Below are 19,995 nucleotides of genomic sequence, written 5' to 3'. Positions count from 1 at the left end.
TGTGAAGTGAATCGGAGTACAGCAATGGACTTGTAATGCGTACATTTGGGGAGAAAGGTGCTGAATTGAATAGGTAACTTTGTGAAACCCAAATATTATCATAAACAGAAGCCTGGGAAAGACTTTTAAATTGAAGCACTACACTTGTTTATACATTCTTTCTAATTACTAAACAAAGACTAAATAAAAAGAAATAATTTTAATTTTGTCTATTTTTTATTCACGGCAGTGTTAACGGAATTGTGATTAAATTCTATAAATCAGGACACAACCGCATGGAAATGAGAAATCTCTTGCTGTATCTCTGTGGTCTTATCTATAGGCTCTCTTGCTATCCTGTATTTTAGGTAAAAATAGTCAATTGTATTGTTACCAGCTGTGACTATACCCATTCCTATTCAACATAAGGGTAAGTGGACCAGGCACAATCTGTGGAACACTGTGACAGTTTTAGAATGAGCTTTTGCTGAATTTTGATCCCACTTCCCCTGCTCTCCAGGGAGGATCAAGGATGAAGAGATCCATGCTGGATAAAGAATGAGAATTTGGTGTTGCGTGGGTATAAAATATGTGAGCATGACAGTGGAAAGGTCGGTCCCACGGAGAGGGGCAGAATAGAGAGGGTTTAGAAAGGCCATTAGCTCCCCGTGGAAGCTGGGTGACAAAATCTAAGTTGAGAGCCGCTGAGTGAGTGCCAGGGGAAATACCAGGTTCGATCTCTGCTCCCTGGAAACACCCACAAGGCTTCACTTTCTCTCCACAAACATGATAAAAAAACATACTTCTAAAAGTTCCCCTTTGAAGAGGATCTTTTGGTATTGAGCAGTGCTCTGAACCGACATTCACTATACTCAGCCAAATAACAAACACATAACAACACATGGGAAAAAATGGGAATAGACAAAAAGACTTAACTGTTGGCAGGAGACACAATATAGAGTTGCCTTTATCTGCTCAGACTCTAGTCTGTCTGTCTGGTCAGTGTTTTACCTCAAATTTCTTGACAATGTTGGCGAAGGCCAGGTTGTTCCTGCAGCTCTCGTCCAGTAAGGACATGCTGCGATCATACTCTGAGATATAGGTGTCAAACACTCGCAAGTCCTCCCGATGTGACAGGATCACATCTGCTACCTTTTGGGTCTCCTCCCTACACAAAAGGAAAATCAGAGATTTAAGTACATTCTCTTTAGTCATTTCATGAACAGTGAATAGTGATTTAAAGAAAAAAAAATCAATCCAAAAATCTATGTCTATGAAGTGCAGTGCATTCCAAGAGTCTGTAACATATTTATATATTTTGTAACCACTTTCCCTCATCCGGCGTATTTCTCGTCCAGTTACTGATTTCCTACATTTCCATAATGATGTTTGACAACCTTTAGCAAACAGATGTAAATATTTTGCTTTCAGTTGTGTGACTGCACAGCATTATGGTCTCTAAGGGATAATACTTTGTCCCTTTTATGATTGTGGAACATCTTAAAATGTTAAGTGTAGAAAGAAGTTATTGCTGAGGGTCTCATACTGAAGCACCACAACTGATGTTTCGTTTTGATAGTTTGACATTTCGGAAAATGATGTGCTTTCTTGCCAAGAGCTAGATGAGAAGATCGATACCACACTCATATCTGTTCTCTTATTATAGCACAAAGCTAGCTGTTTCCCCCTGCTTCCAATCTTCATGCTAAGCTAAGCTAGCAGGCTGCCTTACATTTAGTGTATAGACATGAGAGTGGAATTAAATTTTTCATCTAACTCTCTGCAAGAAAACATATTTCCCAAAAATGTCCAGCTATCCCTCAAAAACAAAAAAAAATCAGCACCAAATTAAGAAGGAGAAAAGTATACCACCAATACTTTAAGATGGATTTCTTTTAAAGGACAAAAAAGTTGATATTAAATATTAAAGACACCTTCAGTGCGGTGTTGATGGCTGCCATGCAAGGCCTTTTGGTTGAGGAATGACCTCTTGAATTATTATATGATCCTGCTGTGCATTTTGAAAAGATAAAAAGTAAAGCAGGGGTATGAATTATGGCCATAGCGGAAGTCTCTTTACTCTGTGTGTATTGTGGCTACATTTCTGAAATACACCACTATGAAGACTGCACATCAACTGTAGTGTACAACAACAGGCCACAGCACAACCAACAGTAACACCCATTGTGTTTCTTACCACTGAATAATGTGTTCCTCCAGCTCTGTAAGGATGCTGCTGTGGAGGGTGTAGACCTGGGGCAGCACGCCCAATATCTCTCCTAACCTCTGCTCCTCCAGAACAGGCTCCCCTTCCTCACCCTCAGCCTCTGTCACTGCTGACCTAAAGTCCTGCACAAGAGAGGGAAAACAGGGTTTGTGAGAAGAGATTTTTTAATAAGACAAAAGTGTGAGGTGGAAAAGAGAGAGGAATGGAGGAAATGGTTGTTAGGAAGAAAGGAGGAAGGGAGGGACAACAGGAGAAATGAAAGGCATAGAGGAATGAGGAATGAAGAGGGGGAGAAAAATGGAAGGAAGGAAGGTCAGATCCTCCTAAACATCCTTCCTGCCACCCTCCCTTCAAATCACCTCAGTGCCTTCCCGCCACTTTGGGCTCTGTCCAGGCATTCAGGAAAGGCGGCACTGCTTGCACAAGACTAACATACCAGGTGTTGTTGCATAATGACCTCGGTGCTCAATGACACAATGCAGTTTTGTACCTAGTCCCCACTAGTCATTTCTCTGTAGAAGAGAACCTAAAAATTCACTGATATACAATGAATTTGCCTCCACTGAAGTCCATTCCGCACACATAAAACATAAGCAACAGGCATTAATAGCTGCAGTGTCAGTGACTAAGACGACTTATGTGAGGAGTTATGGCACATGGGAGCAAAAAACCAGGGGAGAGGTTATTCATCTACTCAGCAAATGAAGACTAAAAATAGATGAAAGTAGGTGAATCGTTAGGAGGTGTCAACATGCTTTAAAAAATCTCAGTTTTCACTGTGGGCAAAGCTGTCTGGCAAACTAACGTCACATATAAAGCCTTGGTGTGTCTGTAAGGGATAAGTGTCTGGAGCCCATCTATTCCAGTTCTGAGTAAAGCACAGACATAAAACAAATAGAGTTGTCCCAGTCGACCGAGAGATAATGTGGTGACACTGGGCGCTTCAGAACATGCCGTTCATCATGCACAATCGATCGCGTATGAGTTAACATTCATCACGTCTGCCGGGGAGAAGAACAGCTACTTTAACGGGCCTGGTTGACTCTGTGTCCCAGGTTGCACCCCCCCCCCCCAGACACACGCACACACGCACACACACTCTCTCAGATCCATGATATTTTCCGCATGTGAGGCATGTCAAGAAGCAACGTTAAGCAGTTGGTTGAGCAGTCATGCTCGGTCATAACTCAGCATAGAGAATCTGTTCAGAGGTCACGGACTACAAATGAGAAAAAATAATAAGTCTGAACCTCATATGCTGAAGCTGTCATTGGGAAAGTCCTATAGAAGAGGAGCATGGCCTCCCTTCTTATGTGGAGACAAACTCTGGAAACTCTTTGTCTTCTTGTTATTCCTTATCAAACAACAGAACAATAGCTCATGTGTGCCTCTCACTTAATGCCGCTTTCTGTTTTTGTGCATATTGTGCCGCTGGAGAGTTTCCCAGCTGAATTACTCAAGTTTCATGCTAATTATGACATCAGTCTGCATCAAACAGTAACTAATATCTCTGACACATTACTGTTTAAAGTTTGAAGAATAAAAAGACCCTAACACTGTGCCTATGCATTATGCAACAGCATGATGAAAACACCCTCAATGTCACCTTTGAAAGGTGGCAAAAAGATTCAATGAAGTTGTATGGTAACACTGAGGAGGCAAGCCAAGGTTACTCGGTATCTTTTAAAGTGAGAATTTGTGAAAACAGATCATTTACACTGAATTAATAGTTGAGGCTACACATGGGCCTTACTGCCAAAATGTCACTTCTGAAGCACTAATGCTCATGTCGACTTGCAGCATATGTTTCTGTCTGTACTTTGGCAGGCAGCAGCTAATTACTATAAGTGAGCATCATGATGAGATTGCAGATTTATGATTATTAGAGGGGTCCATTGTATAATATTTGCATTAGTTGCTGTTTAATGGCATCAAATTACACATTACACAAAGCAGCTGCTTTTGTACTCACAGCAGGCTTTCAATCATGGTGAGGGGGCACACATAAGAAATTCAGCTTATGACCTTATTCAAGGTTAAAAGGTACAGACTGACTGATGGGCTTCTCTGGGTTCAATGACTCTACCTGTCAGATTTGTACTAGCGACCATCACCTTAATAGCAACTCTTCCACACCATTCTTTAAAAGGTGTTGCCTGTCTGACCTCTCCTGCATGGCTTTCCTTTTTGATTAAAATTAAATAATTGTTTTAACTGTTTCACTGTCATTTATGTGGTATTTTTGGTAAATATCCGTCTTTGTTCCCAACTCTGCAGGGATGCGGCCTTGTTTTGACAGTCAGTGAGTGGGAAATGATGGAAATAGATGACAACAGTTGGCTGTGATGCATGGTCGACCTCGAGAGGCTTACCACAGCTCACCTTTAAATCCTCTGTCCTGCATTAACTACACTCGTTACTCTACTGAGAGGAAAATTTTCCATTTTATGGCCAGCCTAGTCATAAGGAGCTCATACCAATATATATATATATATATATATATATATATATATATATATATATATATATATAACCAATATAAAAGGTCCCAACAGCCTTTTTGTGACCTTTACGTGGCAGGTTGCCAGCTGAGTTACTTGAGTATCAGAGTACACATATCAGTTGAGCAAGGATACAGCATCAGCAAGAGCGCCTGGTGTATGCATGCTGTGTCTTACAGCTGACCACACTGAAGTACAACACGTCAACTTTGTCAAGACCAGGAAGTAGATCTTGCTGCAACATTGATAAACCTGAGCAGAGCCTTACAACAGGGGGGAGGAGGAGAAGAAGGAGACAGAGACTGGGGAGCAGACACACAGGATATGAAGTTATCTGTAGGTATTCAAGAAAATGTAATAGGCCTTGAAGCAGCAGACATTTAAAGCTAATGTGACACGTTTATGGTGTGGCAGCAAAGGTTTTTTTTTTTTTACCTCTTGAAGGTACTTGAGGGCGCTGACGTGTCTGGAAAACAAGAAGAGAGAAACACAAGATTTAATTATAACCTTCTACACAACTATGTTAATCTTTCTACAAGACTCATTATATTATCTAAATTATGCATGATGAGAAAACTACATCAGAGGAATGGTTAAGTGTGTAGCAGGGCAAAGGCAAGGCTGGTGTGTTTAATAAGTTACACAAGACACTTGTGTAATTGGCTGTCAGTTACTCTGCGTGCAGCTCGGTGAATTAGCTCAGGAGCAGTTGAGATACAATTGGAAGGAATAGGAGAGTAGATATTGGGCCACAAAAAGACAAAACATCAGATTTGGATGCATGTGCATGGAATGTGTTTGTGTATGGAAAGCCACTTGCACACCTCACAATGCAGATACTCACAGTCTCTCTGAGTCGACGAGCTCTTTGGCGACATAGAATGCTCGGGATCGGCCATCAATCTGGGTGACGGGGAAGGAGAACAGTGGGAGATGAATGAACACAGCTAATGTTTAAAGGCTCTCTGGGCACTTATTCCTCTCAAACATTAATAGGAACAGCTACACAGCAGGCAAGGAAAGTGGCAAAAACGCAAATTCACTTTTTTTTTTTTGGTTATATTTCTGCTGTCAAAATAAGACCGATTATGTCATTACAGTGCAGCATAGACATGAAGGCTTTCTCAAATACAGGACTTTTAAATTCAGATGCATTATGTATGAGAGGCTGTGTGTGTGGTGACAACAATGCTGCCCATTGATTTAGAGGCTAATCACAGGGTCTCAAAACATCCGAGCCAAAACATAACATTGAAGCCATTTAGGGATTTACCGGCAACGCTCCTGTGCTTTATCAGTGTTATTTTTTCCTATGTTGGGCATTTCACAAATACAGCATTAAAGGCACACTGATCGTCATTTCCGCAAAATAAAACCAAAACACACTTCCATTAAATGAAACTGTTCCTAGGGCCAGTTCAAGTCTCTCTGGTCCTCTTCCTATTTGTTTTTTCTTCAATTTATTAGAAATGTTTCTTTGAAGAAGAAGAAAACAAGGATATGTGTGTCACATGATGGGAGCAGGGGTCTGATATTATTGTGGATGCAGCAGGAAGGGTGGGGGGCCATCTCTGAGCTATGGCTGCCTTTGTACTGTACGGAAGTCTGGGGAGTTTCAGGTGATACATTTCAACTAAAACAACAGTGAATCAGAAGGAAAAGTTCATGTATATATTAAGTCCCAAGTATCATAAGTATAATGGATCACTCTGGACCTGTATATGTCCCACAGAACAATTGATTCAATCCTATAATTTTATGGTATGATGTAATTTTTTTATTAAAATCTGCTAGATGCATATATCCATAAAATTCCAAACTAAGGCCTATTAATAAGATAAAGTAATCATTAGGGCCCTTTCAGCATTTCTTGCTCATCATGTTGACTTGCTGGACCAGTTGGTAGCTCAGAGGATTGATTTAAACACCTTCTACCCTGCTTTCATTTATTTCTGTATCCCATATCTCACCTGTCTGTCATAACTTTGCTCCGCAACCCCCTCTTCCTCCTCTGAGGTACGCCCATGGTCTTCATCCGCTGACAGCCCAGCAGAGACGGGGTTCAGTGGGAAAGGCTCCGTGTAGGCACTGCCAAGGGAAGAATAGACAGTATGAATACAGCAAAACAGAACTGGTACTGAAATGTGCATATTTAATACTATAACAGCATCTACACTATAGCATGTGTTCAATAGCATTGCTTTAACCATAATGAAGACACTGAATATTTTCAATGGGGAATGCAAGAAGGCATTGAGGACACATATTCCAAATAGCACATTTACAGTAAAAAGCCACTGCATACTATCTTTACAGCAGCATATTCTCAAAACACTGAGCAATACTCCAAGTCCCCTGTAAATATATGTTTTCCCTTTTCCTGTGTGTGTCTCTGAACGTTTCCACTCCTCATATGGAGTCCTCCAGTGGCACACTGTAATCCCTTTCATGATTTGTTCTTCTCACAGATGGCACAGTTGTGTTAGCACACTGGTAATCCTTTTGTGTGCTGCTGTACCTGAGGGGGGCACACTCTAGGTCATTTCACATGTAATCCCTTTAAATGCTACCTGTGGTAATTATTAATGTCCTCTGGCCCATTAAGACCCATTCAGCATGTCTGACCAAATTCAAATTGCCAGGATGATAACTGGATAACAGGTATTCTCAAAGTGCTATTGGATCAGTTTACAATGAGATGCAGAGAGCAGCAGAATAGCAAAATGTGTAGAAATGCACTGGCACGAGGACACTTAGATGTATTATCCATTAAGTTCTGCTATAGCTAGTATTGATAATACTGTAGGTACTGTGATGAAACATAGAATAATGCTAATAATATCAAGTTAAACTGACTTATGATGTTAAAGGAAAAATAAACTCTTGGGGTATTTATAGGAATCTTTGATTTCTGACATTCTGCACTGCTTACTTAAAGTGAAATATCTCCAGGAGCTCCTTTGCATTCTAGTCATTTAGTGAAACTGTTATGTCTGCCTTTTCTATGATACATTTCCATCTCATCTGTGCAAAATGGTATATAAATGTAAAAAAAAAAGGTTGCTCTTTGATTCTGAGGGACATTTATTATCCACAGGAATATGAAGAAAAGAAAAAGGATTTTTCCCTTAAGTTGTGATGTCAAACGACCTCACAGATGTTCCCATCTAGAGCTGCAGCTATTAGTCGATTAATCGATTAGTCAGTCCACAGAAAAATAATCAGCAACTGTTTTGATAATCGATTCATTCAAAAATGCCAAACATTCTCTGGTTCCAGCTTCTCAATTGCGAATTTGCTGCAAATCTTATGTGATAGTAAACGGAATATCTTTGGGTTTTGGCCTGTTGGGCAACAAAACAAACAATTTGAAGACGACACATTGGGCTTTAGGAAATTGTGATTTTTCACTTTTTTCTGGCGTTTTACAGATAATAATAAATGTTTGTCCTGATGTCTTAAACGGTGTGTGCAGAGAGTAGACGGCTATTAGAGGACCAAAGGTTAACAGAGTTACCTGCTGGACTTCATCTCTATTCAGACATACTCATAGTGATGAGGTTCACACTACACCACACACACACACATACACACACACACACACACCCATCAGCATTGGGTGAGCTGAAGAAAGCACCCACAGCCCATTACTCATGGTTGACCTCAGAATAGACAGGTCATTCTGGTGTGGGCTCCTGGGTGATGTTGGGAAGGAAAGAGAACAGTAGGGATGGGTCTTCTTTGAACCAATTCTTAAGCTCTGATTTATTCTATAAGTGAGGGGCATTCATCAATATATCCAAGAGAAACGCACTGCGGATTCTCACCTTCACCTTTTCACCATCGACCATCAACAGCACAATCTCTGAAAACACACCTTCTGTGCTGTAATGGAGGGTTGTGTCAATCTATAATAATGTCTCCTAGGAAAGTCCAACAGAAAACTAAAACACAATTTCTATAAATGGTTAGATTGGAATAATTACTTCTTTAAAGGTCCAGTGTGTAGGATTTAGTGGCATCTAGTGGTGAAATTGCAGTTTGCAACCATTTGAATACCGCTCACCTCACCCAAAACGTGACCATTGTTTGGTTTGTCCGTATGTGGATAAAAATGGCTTATTCTAAGGTAATGAAAACACAATGATTATTATTTTCAGGCGATTATACACTAATGAAACATACTTATGAATATTATATTCTGCCAATAGCTCCTCCTAAATGTTACACACTGGACCTTTAAATTACATCTCACTTTTTTTGGACAGAAAACATTTACGTTTAAAGTGGCTCTTGGTCAATGTTCTAATTTCTTTTACACCAATGTATCCCATTTTCCCACCATAAAATATACCAAACCAAATATATCTTTTGTTTAGCTCCAGCCAGCTTCATATAATCTTTCCATATTTAAACCTGCGACTGTGTGATATTGTAATATGGTAACACGTGAAGCCCTTTAATAAGACCATTAAGGCAATGCTAATATACCAGCGGATTGCAATGTCTTTTATAACATGGCAAAGTTAAATCTACTGTGTCAAATTCAGAGGAGGACACAATGAATCTCTGTGAAAAGACCTGAATTTGATGATGCCTGTAATATGTAATTCAATTGAGCTAAACATTGAGTATTAAGATATATATTAGGTGCAATCAGACAGGCCTTTTTCAACTTGTAATGGCACCATTATAGGAAATAGGAGCAGCTGAATAGGTTCATTAGCCTGCTAACTATAGACGTTTGGGATACTGATGGGGGGGATTAAGAGAATGGGAGCAGTTTTAAATTGTTTGCATGCAAAAGTGATGATGATTACATGTAGCCTGTGGCTGTTGTGCTGCTGCTGTTGTGACAGTGTGTGATGAAGTGATTTGTGAAGATGCTGGCCCTCTGACTGCTGCTGCTTCACCTGTGATGTGATAGAAGACACCTTTGGATAATGATAACCCCACATCATGTGAAAAGCTGTGATTCAGGGCTACATATGCAACAGTGTTATAACCTCTGCTCACTTGTTTTCAGTTGATTTATCCTCTATGACTCGGTACCAAGAGTACTTTGGGGTGTATGAAGTGGAAGGCTGGAGGCATTCCTGAAAAACTGGAGCAACAATAACAGCAGACCTGGCATTCCTGACGGGACCACACCTCATCTTTTTGTTCAAGGTAGAGTCTGGGAACCTCCACCCCGCCATGGCGACCCCCTTCTCCTCCTGTCATCCTATCTGTCCTCTCCTGTCTCCACCTCCCTGCCTCCCGCCAGAGCCCCGCCCGCGTCCTGCATTTCCTGTAAACAGGCTGGTGGGAAGGCTAGGCTGGACACTTCCTCCCCGGGGATGACCTGGCAATGACCTCAGAGAGCCTGGCACCAGGCCTGGCAAGCCAACGACACACCCTGTCCACCACCTCGCCACACAGCACACAGCCACCACCCAGTACAACAATGTACTTAAGATGGCTCCCTCATCACTACTAACACTAACATAACAGTGGGTGGAGGAGCTGTTTTAGAGGCCATAGCGGGGCTTTGTCATCACTCTGAAGAGGTTCATGTTGAGCTGTTTGAAGTGAAAATGATCGCAAAGGGTAAGCTAGAGATGTACGCTGCATACATTAGCAGTAACTTACTGAACACACCACTATAGCTCTGTTTACTGTGTGCACAGGGACAACAACACATCTGCATTACTATTGTAAGTCTACCTGGAACTGCTTAAAGTTGACATAAAGAACACTTAATGGGCTCTAAGTTGAGCACAATCACAAATCCTGGGCTTTTTTTTTTTGCTAAAACACCTTTTTCATCGCTCTTTTGTTGCTACACGGCTACTTGGCAAAGACGATTCTGCTGAGACTGCATACACAGCAGGAGCCTCATCTTTGATAAAGCAGCACTGAGTTGTAACTTAGTGTGCATGCACACACAGACACACACACACACCTAGAAACAAACACTTTTTGGATGAATCATTAGTGTGCCTATTCTTTTTCCATTGTACACTATGGTAACTTGCTAATGAACATGTCTCTTTTCTTAGCCTGAATGCTTGTGCTGAAGCAGTGTCTGAATGGTGCTATACATTAATCACACAAGTGGAAACAAGCCAAGCCTGTGGCAGAGCAGCTTTGTAGGTTCTCCTTAAAATGCGTATCTGCTACCATTCGGTCATTTTCCTCACCACAAAAATCCACTTTTTCTCTGTGGGTCTAAAACCACGTTGACTGTTGAATGTGTTCTCAATAAATCACTGCCATCAACAGCTAGGCAACCTGGGACGGCGGCAATGTCAAGAAGAGTTTAGTGTAAGATGTACACACAAAGGCAGGGACAAACACTTACACTGACTACACATGACTAATATTGTGGGCACAAATGTACACACATATATACCCTCACACTCAAATAAACATAAACCAGATCTGTAGAGACACACCAAAGAGTGGCCCTGGCAACAGAAGCATCTCCAGGTGGAATGCGGCAAAGGCGAAGTGACAGGACAGATTGTTTATTTGTGACTAGTGTGAGACCTCCACCACACAATGAGCTACATCGATAACATCACTGGGAAAAAAAGAGCCCTCACTGAGGGACCATTGTCTGGGAAATGGAATGGTTTCAAATGTTGAGATACTATATGTATAGAGTTCAAAGTACCCTGGAAATAAACAGTGGGGAAATCATAATATAATGTCTACTGCTGCACAGAATGTCTGGAAGAGAGGGAACTATCTGCTTTCTGTGTGTGAAAAGTTGTATAAATGAAATGAACTGCAAGCTGAATCCATTTCTACATAGGCAGAATAGTTATGAAAGACAGTATCTGCAAAATAAAATGGTGGAATAAACAACAGTTAGCTGCACATGAATTATAAACAAAGGCAGAAGCATTTTGCCTCAAGATTATCTTAAGCCTTTTAAGAAGCTCTTGGTAATGGCCTGTCTCTTTGACTACACACAGGTCATCAAACACAACTATTTTATTAAGACTGGGGAAAGACTGTGGCCCGTAGTGGCTGAAGATGTGGTACAGGCTGGGGTAATTTGGTACAGTCTGACCACGGTGATTCCTCACTCTATCACACACTGCAGTAAATCCTGCAGCCCCTCAAGGGTCCAATGAAAGAGAAGCACTCGGGAGAGAGCTACTTTAATAAAAGCCTCCTAAACTTAACCATAAGTGTCAGGTACAGGAGAGCAATTACACCAGAGCTGCTCTTTCTCCCTTTCTTATGTTCTCACTTCCCCCTCCTCTATATTACTTTATCATTATACTCTTTGTTTGCTTATTCTTCTGCACCTTCCATTAACACCCCCCTTGCTCTCTCACCTTTTTCCTCATCCTTCTCCACTTCCTTGTGTGAAAGGAACTCCCCCACATTTTTTCACTTTTAATTGGAGCCCATAATATCTTTCTCCAATGTGAATAACCTGCACTCAGTGAGCTACCGAATTACCATTACCCGTTCTATCTCCTCAGCTTTGCAGAGGAAGCAGTGGCACCAGATGTGACCTCTAAATCCACCAAATAAAAAACAGGAGTAAGCTCTCCCACAAGCATTGTCCATCTTCCCAAATCCAGTGATGCCTGACACAGCAGGCTGCTCATCTCTCTTTCCTACAAGAGGGAGATCCGATTCTACTCAGCCAGGTGCCCTCTGCTCACCTGGGATACAGTGTAAGAATATTTGTCTGCTATTCAGGGGTCAAGATTGCCCTTCTGAGCAGATAGGTCCAGGCCCAACAACTCAGCTGACTACTTTAAGAGGGGTTCCAGAGATAAACACTCTAATCTGTTCTATAGACTACAACGTGAGCATATTTTATTGAATAACTGATTTTATTGTTTAGTCTATAAAATGTCAGAAAACAGTGAAAATGGTCATCCCAGTTTCATCTTTCCGATAGTTTCTGAAATTTCTGCTTCAACCCCAATATATTGTAGGTGAATAGAATTTCATTTGGGATTGTCAGAGCACTGAAAAAGGTCTAGGTCTATAAAGGTCCTGTGGGTCCACCTAGATGAGTTAGCAGCAGAAATTCCAGAGAAAGGTATCTCAAAACCTGGGCTAATAAAAACAAAAGTAGACCCCACTAGAAAACATGTAAGGTAAGGTAACATACAGTATGTTTTTTGTAACTTGGGTGAATCAACCCTTTCAGATTTGCTTGAGATGATACAAAACCATTTTAACTTTATTAAGCTTTTACTATACCTTTCAGTGTCTGCTTTCGATGTCTGGGGTTTGCTGTCAATCCCAGCGAAACTGTTCATATCCACATAGCCATCATTCTCATTACAGGGAACTGTAGTACGGTTTTGGTCATCAAAAAACTCAGTCACAGTGTGGGATCTGGTGGGTCTGCCTGGGATCTGGATGTTCTCATAGTCTGAGCTCATGGCTGGGATGTTTTCATAGTCTGAGGTGTCTGCACTGGGGAAGGAGATGGAGCGGGGTTTGGTCAAAGGCAGCGGCATGACGGAGCGCCGAGAACGCTCCTCGAAGGACTCCACTCTGGAGACACCCCTGCCATAAGCTTTGAGGTCACCTTTCCTCCTCTGGTGGTCTTTGTAGAGGACAAAGGTGGATGGCAGGTCTAAAGGACGCTGCTGGGAGTTCACCATGTGGGACTGAAGCTGAGGAGAGCTGCCGGTGCTTCTGCGATCAAGCTCTATGACTCTTACTGGGCCGTGGTGACTGGACTCGGAGGAAGAACGTGAAGAGCGGACACTTCCATCACTGAAACCCTTCGAATCTGTCTTCCTCTTGAACTTGAGCGCCAGAAAGCGCTTGAAGGAGGACTTCTTCTTCTTAGGTACCTCACTGGGTTCATGCTGGATCAGAAGGGATGGGGAACTCTTAGTGACTGGTCTTTTAGTGATGTATGCCAGCTCAAAGGGTGGTGGGATGTCCACTAGAGAGGTTGGTGTGGAAACACCACTGGATGATTGATGGCTACGCTGGGAGAAGCTTCCAGAAGAGGTTATGACACATGGGAGTGAAAGGGTATCATCTTTCCTCTTCATCCTGATGTCATCTTTCAGAGATTGGCCGATGTCGGTGGGAGTGGTCAAGGACAATTCTGGACCCTCTGCGGACCTGGAATATAACAAGAAGCGACGAGACGGGATCAAACTGTTGACCCCAGGCTGCTGTGAATGGCTCAGTGGTTCAATGTTCTTATCCAAGGCAACTGTGCAGTAGTCATGAGTCTGGTACTCTGTCCCTGGCTCCTCTGGTACAGTTTCTGGGACATAACCTGGAACTTTCCCAGAATAAGAGCGTGATCGTGTGACAATAGTCTTCCGATCAAGTGTCACAAAGTTTTCTCCTTCTGAGTCAAACCCTGCCTCTTCATATATATGCTCTTCACTGTCTGAGTCTGTGTCTTCATAGTAAGGCACAATATGGCAGTCCAGTTCCTCAATGTCTTCTTCAAAGGCCTCAGTGGTGTGGGCAAACACCACTCTGTTGGTGAGCTCTGGGGTGCGGCCCAGGTCTAGGTCTGCTGGCACTGTGATGTTGCACAACCGGAGGCGAGGCTGGCAGCTTGCTCGCTGGCTGAGGAAAGCCTGCTCTCGTTTAGCTGTTCTCTCTTTTGCACTTTTTACTTTGACATGTTTCTTTTCCATTTCTTCCTCTTCGTCGTCATCGCCTATCTCGACGTAATCCTCTGATGAGACACACTCCAACTGCTCAAAGTCATCTGATTTAGTGCAGAGTGAATCGTCAATGTTTGCATACTCATCTGCTGACTCACTGTCCTTTGCTTTGTCTTTGTGTTGATTCGACTGCTCAGTGCCCTCCTCAGTCTCACCCTGTTCTGAGAGGGCTTGCTTATCCTCTAGCTTGTCCACATCATCTGCTGACACATAGTAAGGTTCCTGGTTAGAAGGACCTGCCGTTTGCAGTTCATTTGAAGGTTTGTCATCAGTATCATCCTGAGTCCACTCTGGGTCCGCAGTGCTGGCCATATCTTCCGGAACAGCTTCAATGACCGAATAAGGCCCAAACACATCCTCAGTGCTGGATGTGAATCGAAAACAGCCAGAGAGGTCCTTGGTGGCCCGTTCTGGTTGCCATACCTCTGTATCCCCTGTTTCAGCTGGGTCACATGACTCACATGTATCACTAGCATCATCTGTGGGGCCAATCACATCATAGGGATACTCTTCAGTTACTGTTGGAAGCATGCTGAATCCAAATGCAAATCCTTCAGCTTCCAGCTCGGTTTCATCTGGACAGTGCACACAATCCTCACTGTGTCCATTGTCCACTTCATTGAGTCCAGTATCATTGTCATTATCACCCTGACTGAGTGACTGTGTTTGATCACGGTTTTCTTCCTCTACATGTTCGTCTGAGTGTCCTGTAGAGTCACAAAGTGTTTCAGTCTTTTCACTACAACTCTGTTCCTCCATTTCAGCAGGAGGAAGTGAAGGCATTGATGTATTCTCAGCATCAGTGTGATGGCCACCTTTAGGCTGGTTCAAATCATTGTCAGTGTTTTCATCCTCAGTAGTGTCAGCAGTAGAACCATCATCTGCTTTGACTGTATCCTCAGAGCCAGTGCTGTCGCCATCATTATCTAATATGTCTACTTCTTTTTCTGTTTCCTTCTCAATGTCTCCTTCTACTATGTCCTCTTTATCATTGTGCCTTGTGCCATTGTCATTAACCCCATACTCTGCATCACTTTTCTCCTCTTTGTCCTGATTCTCCTCAGCCATTTTATGGAGATCTTCCGTCTCCCCATCAGAGTGATTCAGGTCTCCGTTACTCAGGCTCTTAGGGGGGCAGGGCTCCCCGTTTGCACGAGGCCCATACAGAGGTCTGGGCTTGGGGGCGACAGGAGGTTTTGGACCATGGACAGGGGGACACGGCCTGGACATCAGTTTGGTCTGCACTTTGATGGTCAGATGACTGCGGACCTTTGGTCGAGGGACTTGCAGTGGATTTTGAAAATCTGTGTAAAGAGATTGAAAGTTAATGAAAAAAATGTAAAAGCCACTTAATAATATCTTCATTTCTTGTTTGTTTTTTTTACTGCTTAACTGATATCTAAGCATGCATATGGATAAATATGTGGGTCCTGATTTGGTATAAAATGCTAAGAGGAAGTCAAGTCCTGTACAATAGTCAGTGACATGCAGAATGTTGCAGGGGACATTATCAGCAGGAAAAACAACAGAGCCAGAGGAGGAACAATAACATCTCCCTGTCTGGGAAATGACACATGTAGGTTGGACGTTTATAGCAGAATCTGATTTAACAAATGACTGGCTAATTGTAATCAAAAACTTTAAAGATGATTTTATTAGTCCAAAAATTCCTTTTCTGTATTGAAATGGCAACATGAAGGATCTGTAATCACAACATCCTCATTTTGACACTATGCGTCTATGTCTTGCTTTTAAATTTAGACTTTACATTTAGAGTGTTAAAAATTGTGAAGTCATTAAAAGCACTGCTTACAAAATTTAGAATTGTCATGAAACACACCCGTATACTAACCAGTGTGTACACCCCTTGTCTCTTCCTGTTATTTAGTACCTGCCCTGACGCACATCCTATTAAACCCTGTGTGCACTCTGGCTATCTCTGAGTGTTTCTCTCTCTCTGTCACTGTCTCTCTCTCAATCTCTAGACATCAGTCTAAAATATATTTTTTTTAAAACTGCCCTTCATTCCCATATATCGCTTTCTGCCCCCACTTATACATTTTATTTCTCTATTAATGTCATCAGGCTCTTTCTTTTAAGAATTCCAGCTTTATTAGCTACTCCAGCAGAACCTCCTAGAAGGACTCCATGCAGGATGTCCATGGGGGCAAGGACATTAACAGCATGGCCCCCATCACTCCTCCATGAACCTCTCTAGGAGTACAGATTTTCACAACACAAATGGACTTCCTTCTCGTCATTCTTCCCCGATTCTCATGAAAACATACTCACACAGACACATGCACACACACACAACCACACACGCATAGGCACACACATGCACACACACTTTTTTTGTTGCTGAAAAGGTCCTTTGAGTACGTCAAAGAACAATAAAACTAGGAGAGAAAACAAGGGTCCCAGTCTGACAAAGCACCCAACTGCAAACAACAGGATATGAATTATGCAACAAGAATTCAATTACAACAAATGTTTGAAAAACAAAGGAAGAGATAGACACTGGGACCTTGGCTGTGCCAAACTCACAGGATATGATTTCAGACTGCATCCTCATCATGAAATGTCACCTGCTAAGATTTAACAAACTGTCTAAAATCCAAAGTGACAAGGCTGTAGAACAAACTGGGAGATTATTTTTAAAATAAAGTATGTAAAATATGTACAGAAATCACATATAAGAGAACCATTTTCCACTTTTTTCACTTAATGAATTGACAGGACACTGCACTTGCAAGACAGGTGACCATCTGTATAGAACAATGGCTCCTAGCCTAGTACTACCCCTAATACTAATCCTAGAACAGAGCAGTTTCCCAGTGGAGACTTTCACTGAAAACACATTTATCCACAGCTACGGATTTAAACGTACTCCAAATGTCTGTAGGCTATATAGCCTATATTTCATCCCACGTGCATTGTTTTTATGGGAAAACTAGTAGGATCGTTTCTATGTAAATTTCAGTAGTTGTATGATTAATCTATAGCTCTGTTGATATTTCATTTTACCTATGAAATAACTAATTTCAAGCACTATAGCAGGCGGCATCAAGTTGCATTGGACATCTATTTGTATGTATATGTGGAAAATAAAAAGGTGAAATATGTTTTCCGACAGAATTAACCAATTTCATTAATTAACACCGCCCCCATTACACACACACGAACACACACTTACGCTGTCGCGCACTTTGTTTGCTGTAAAACATGTAAAGTTTGGTTTATGGACTCTTGACATGAACATAAAAGATTAACAACCAACCTGCGTTCATCATCATCCACGGGAACCGAGAGTTATCCTCATGTTTCCCCGCGCCGACCGTGTCCCTTGAAATGAGGTGGAAACTTGATCCAAACACAAAGACAATGCGGGACAATCAAGTGGTAAATGAAGAGTTGCAGAACATGTTGTCTTGGTTTTCTCCAGTGAGAATCTACTCTGTGTTCGCAGAGTGGCAGCTGAGCTTACAACCGGCGTGCATCTCCAGTGCTGATGCTACAGTAAACTGGTGCGCTCTTGTGTGGAAACGGGAGGTGCTGCTGGGCGCTTCCTGAGGCAGGACTACAGCTCAGCGCGAACACGGAGCGCGAACCAAACCCACTCTCTATATGTTTCATTTTTGCAATGCACAGCATTATATCTCAGTTACTGCGGAAGTTTTTGCACCGAGACCACAAGTGGACTATTACATTCACATCTGGTCGTGCTCTGTTTCAGGACACTGCTCCACAGATGTGTGCAACGGTGCCATAGGCTATTCTAGAGGCAGCAGGCAAGAGTTGGGGAAGACCAAATCCACTCAGTATGGGAGATATGGACTATAAATATGACACTATAAGCCACAGTTCATCTCCAGTGTTTCGTTGTGGTGATGCACCGCTTTAAATCTGCAGCTTTTGTTTTTGCACCAAGAATATTATTTTTTCACATCACATCGGTCCACTGTTGGTGCATAACACATGTCCCTTCACTGATATACAGCTGACAACAGTTATAAAGTTAAGACCCACATCACATAGTTACATGAGCTGCTTAACTGTGTCATGACATGCTTTTCATGCTTGGAATGACTGGAACATCATGCATGGAGAGGATTACACATATCAGATAATCAGAAGCCAAGTATAGATTCTTCTCAGTATTTTCTCCAGCATGTTTTGCTCATGGATTATTTCCTGAACCAGAACAGTGCATAGAAAGGTTCCTAAAAGCAGTTTCCAAATACAGTTTCTCTAGCTAGGACACCATAGCCTTTGCTATTGGGCTTCCTGGCCCGGCATCTGTTGCATGATTGAATGAATGCAACCCTTTAAAAACCTCTCTTCATAACAGGAAACCGCTCTCCCTGTTTCCTGCACAACATGCAACACTTCCTTAGCAACAGATGGGAAAGGTTGGAGATGTTAACCCCTTAGGTAACCTCGAACAGAGCTGATTAACTAGTGCTGTGCAGAGCCTGATGGTTCGAGGAACAGACAAACTTTGACCAGTTTCAGTGTGGGACTCATGGTGGGCTTTCAAGGACAGAGGCACCTTGTGCAACACAGGGGGAGGCTGGGATTGTCGCCCACTTGGGGTCTTTGATTTGACAGCTCAATGCTGGTTTTAACACCAACGCATTGAAGGTCAAACAATGTAGCAGACTTCTGGGATTTTTACAGCAGAGTGGATAGTGATAAAGTAGAGAAGCACAATAAAATAATTAGCTGTTCTGTATCACTGCGGGGCTCTGGTCCTGACTGCTGCAGCGGCATACAGACCCATATATTATACACACAGCAAAATTCCCATTCCAGATGGTTTGCTGCAGGAAGGATTAAGCTCTGCTGCAGGTGCAAAGCTCTATCAGACTCAAAGAGGTGGTAATGTCACAATCACCTCATGTTATCTTTGCACTTGCATTAGGGTCATCTCATTAAACATTAAATATTTTGGTGTATGTAGTGATACAATTTTAAATTATTAAGCATGTCACTAAAGAGGGTATTAAATATGAAATCATTTCTGTTGAAGATGCGACCCATTGTGTTTACTGCAGTAATTAAGCTGTTTATTTGTGTAAATAGGATGCTGAGTAATGTATTTTGCAATATGCTACAACACCACCAAAACAAATAAATCAGTGTGACTCAGTTGTTTTGCTTCCCCTTGTTACAATGTGATGCTGTAATAATCATTATGGAGTGTTGAAGCCAAGACAATTTTTAATGTGTCAGTAGGAGCACATTTATAGCAGCCATAAAGTAACCTTTTGTTTTTGAATTGGATGACTAAAGATAGCTCTACTCTGGTCTTTTGGCAGTGCCAAATTGCCACTCTCAAGAGTATTCTACTCACAATTGCTACATATGACCTTTTTTTTGTTTCGTTTGTGCAAACTTGTTTTGCTTTTGCAGGGTGTGCAAATAGAACCTGTCAAGAGTATTGTGTCATGTGGCTGCAGAAAAGAATGGCTTTAGGAGTAAATATCCCTCCAGATGTGGCACAGACGGTCAAAACATGTTTTTGGACGGAGGACACAAATTTCCTGGACCGCCTGTAGCTGCGTGCTGTGCTCTGTCACCCCCACCTGGAACATGACTTGCAAAGGGGAATGGAGAAATT

At 42.1% G+C, this 19,995-nt stretch overlaps 1 protein-coding gene across 2 annotated transcripts in view; it reads right to left on the bottom strand.

The window, feature by feature from the left end:
- fgd5a (FYVE, RhoGEF and PH domain containing 5a) overlaps nucleotides 1–18,005 on the bottom strand; it is a 36,368-nt gene extending 18,363 nt beyond the window's left edge. The window contains exons 1-7 of one of the 2 annotated variants that reach the window (XM_044170874.1): nucleotides 17,653–18,005; nucleotides 12,925–15,676; nucleotides 6,678–6,795; nucleotides 5,552–5,610; nucleotides 5,143–5,173; nucleotides 2,177–2,328; nucleotides 991–1,147 (exon numbers count right to left, since the gene is read on the bottom strand). In XM_044170874.1, the coding sequence (XP_044026809.1) occupies nucleotides 991–1,147; nucleotides 2,177–2,328; nucleotides 5,143–5,173; nucleotides 5,552–5,610; nucleotides 6,678–6,795; nucleotides 12,925–15,676; nucleotides 17,653–17,668 (3,285 nt within the window). In that variant the 5' untranslated portion in view covers nucleotides 17,669–18,005. The remainder of the gene's footprint in view (nucleotides 1–990; nucleotides 1,148–2,176; nucleotides 2,329–5,142; nucleotides 5,174–5,551; nucleotides 5,611–6,677; nucleotides 6,796–12,924; nucleotides 15,677–17,652) is intronic. The other variant, XM_044170884.1, reaches the window with a different exon arrangement.
- Between the last annotated feature and the right edge of the window lie 1,990 nt (nucleotides 18,006–19,995).

The sequence above is a fragment of the Siniperca chuatsi genome, linkage group LG2 (genome assembly GCF_020085105.1).
Source record: "Siniperca chuatsi isolate FFG_IHB_CAS linkage group LG2, ASM2008510v1, whole genome shotgun sequence".
Lineage (NCBI taxonomy): Eukaryota > Metazoa > Chordata > Actinopteri > Centrarchiformes > Sinipercidae > Siniperca > Siniperca chuatsi.
Note: the sequence above shows the minus strand (reverse complement) of the source record. Positions and strands in the feature narration are given on the sequence as shown.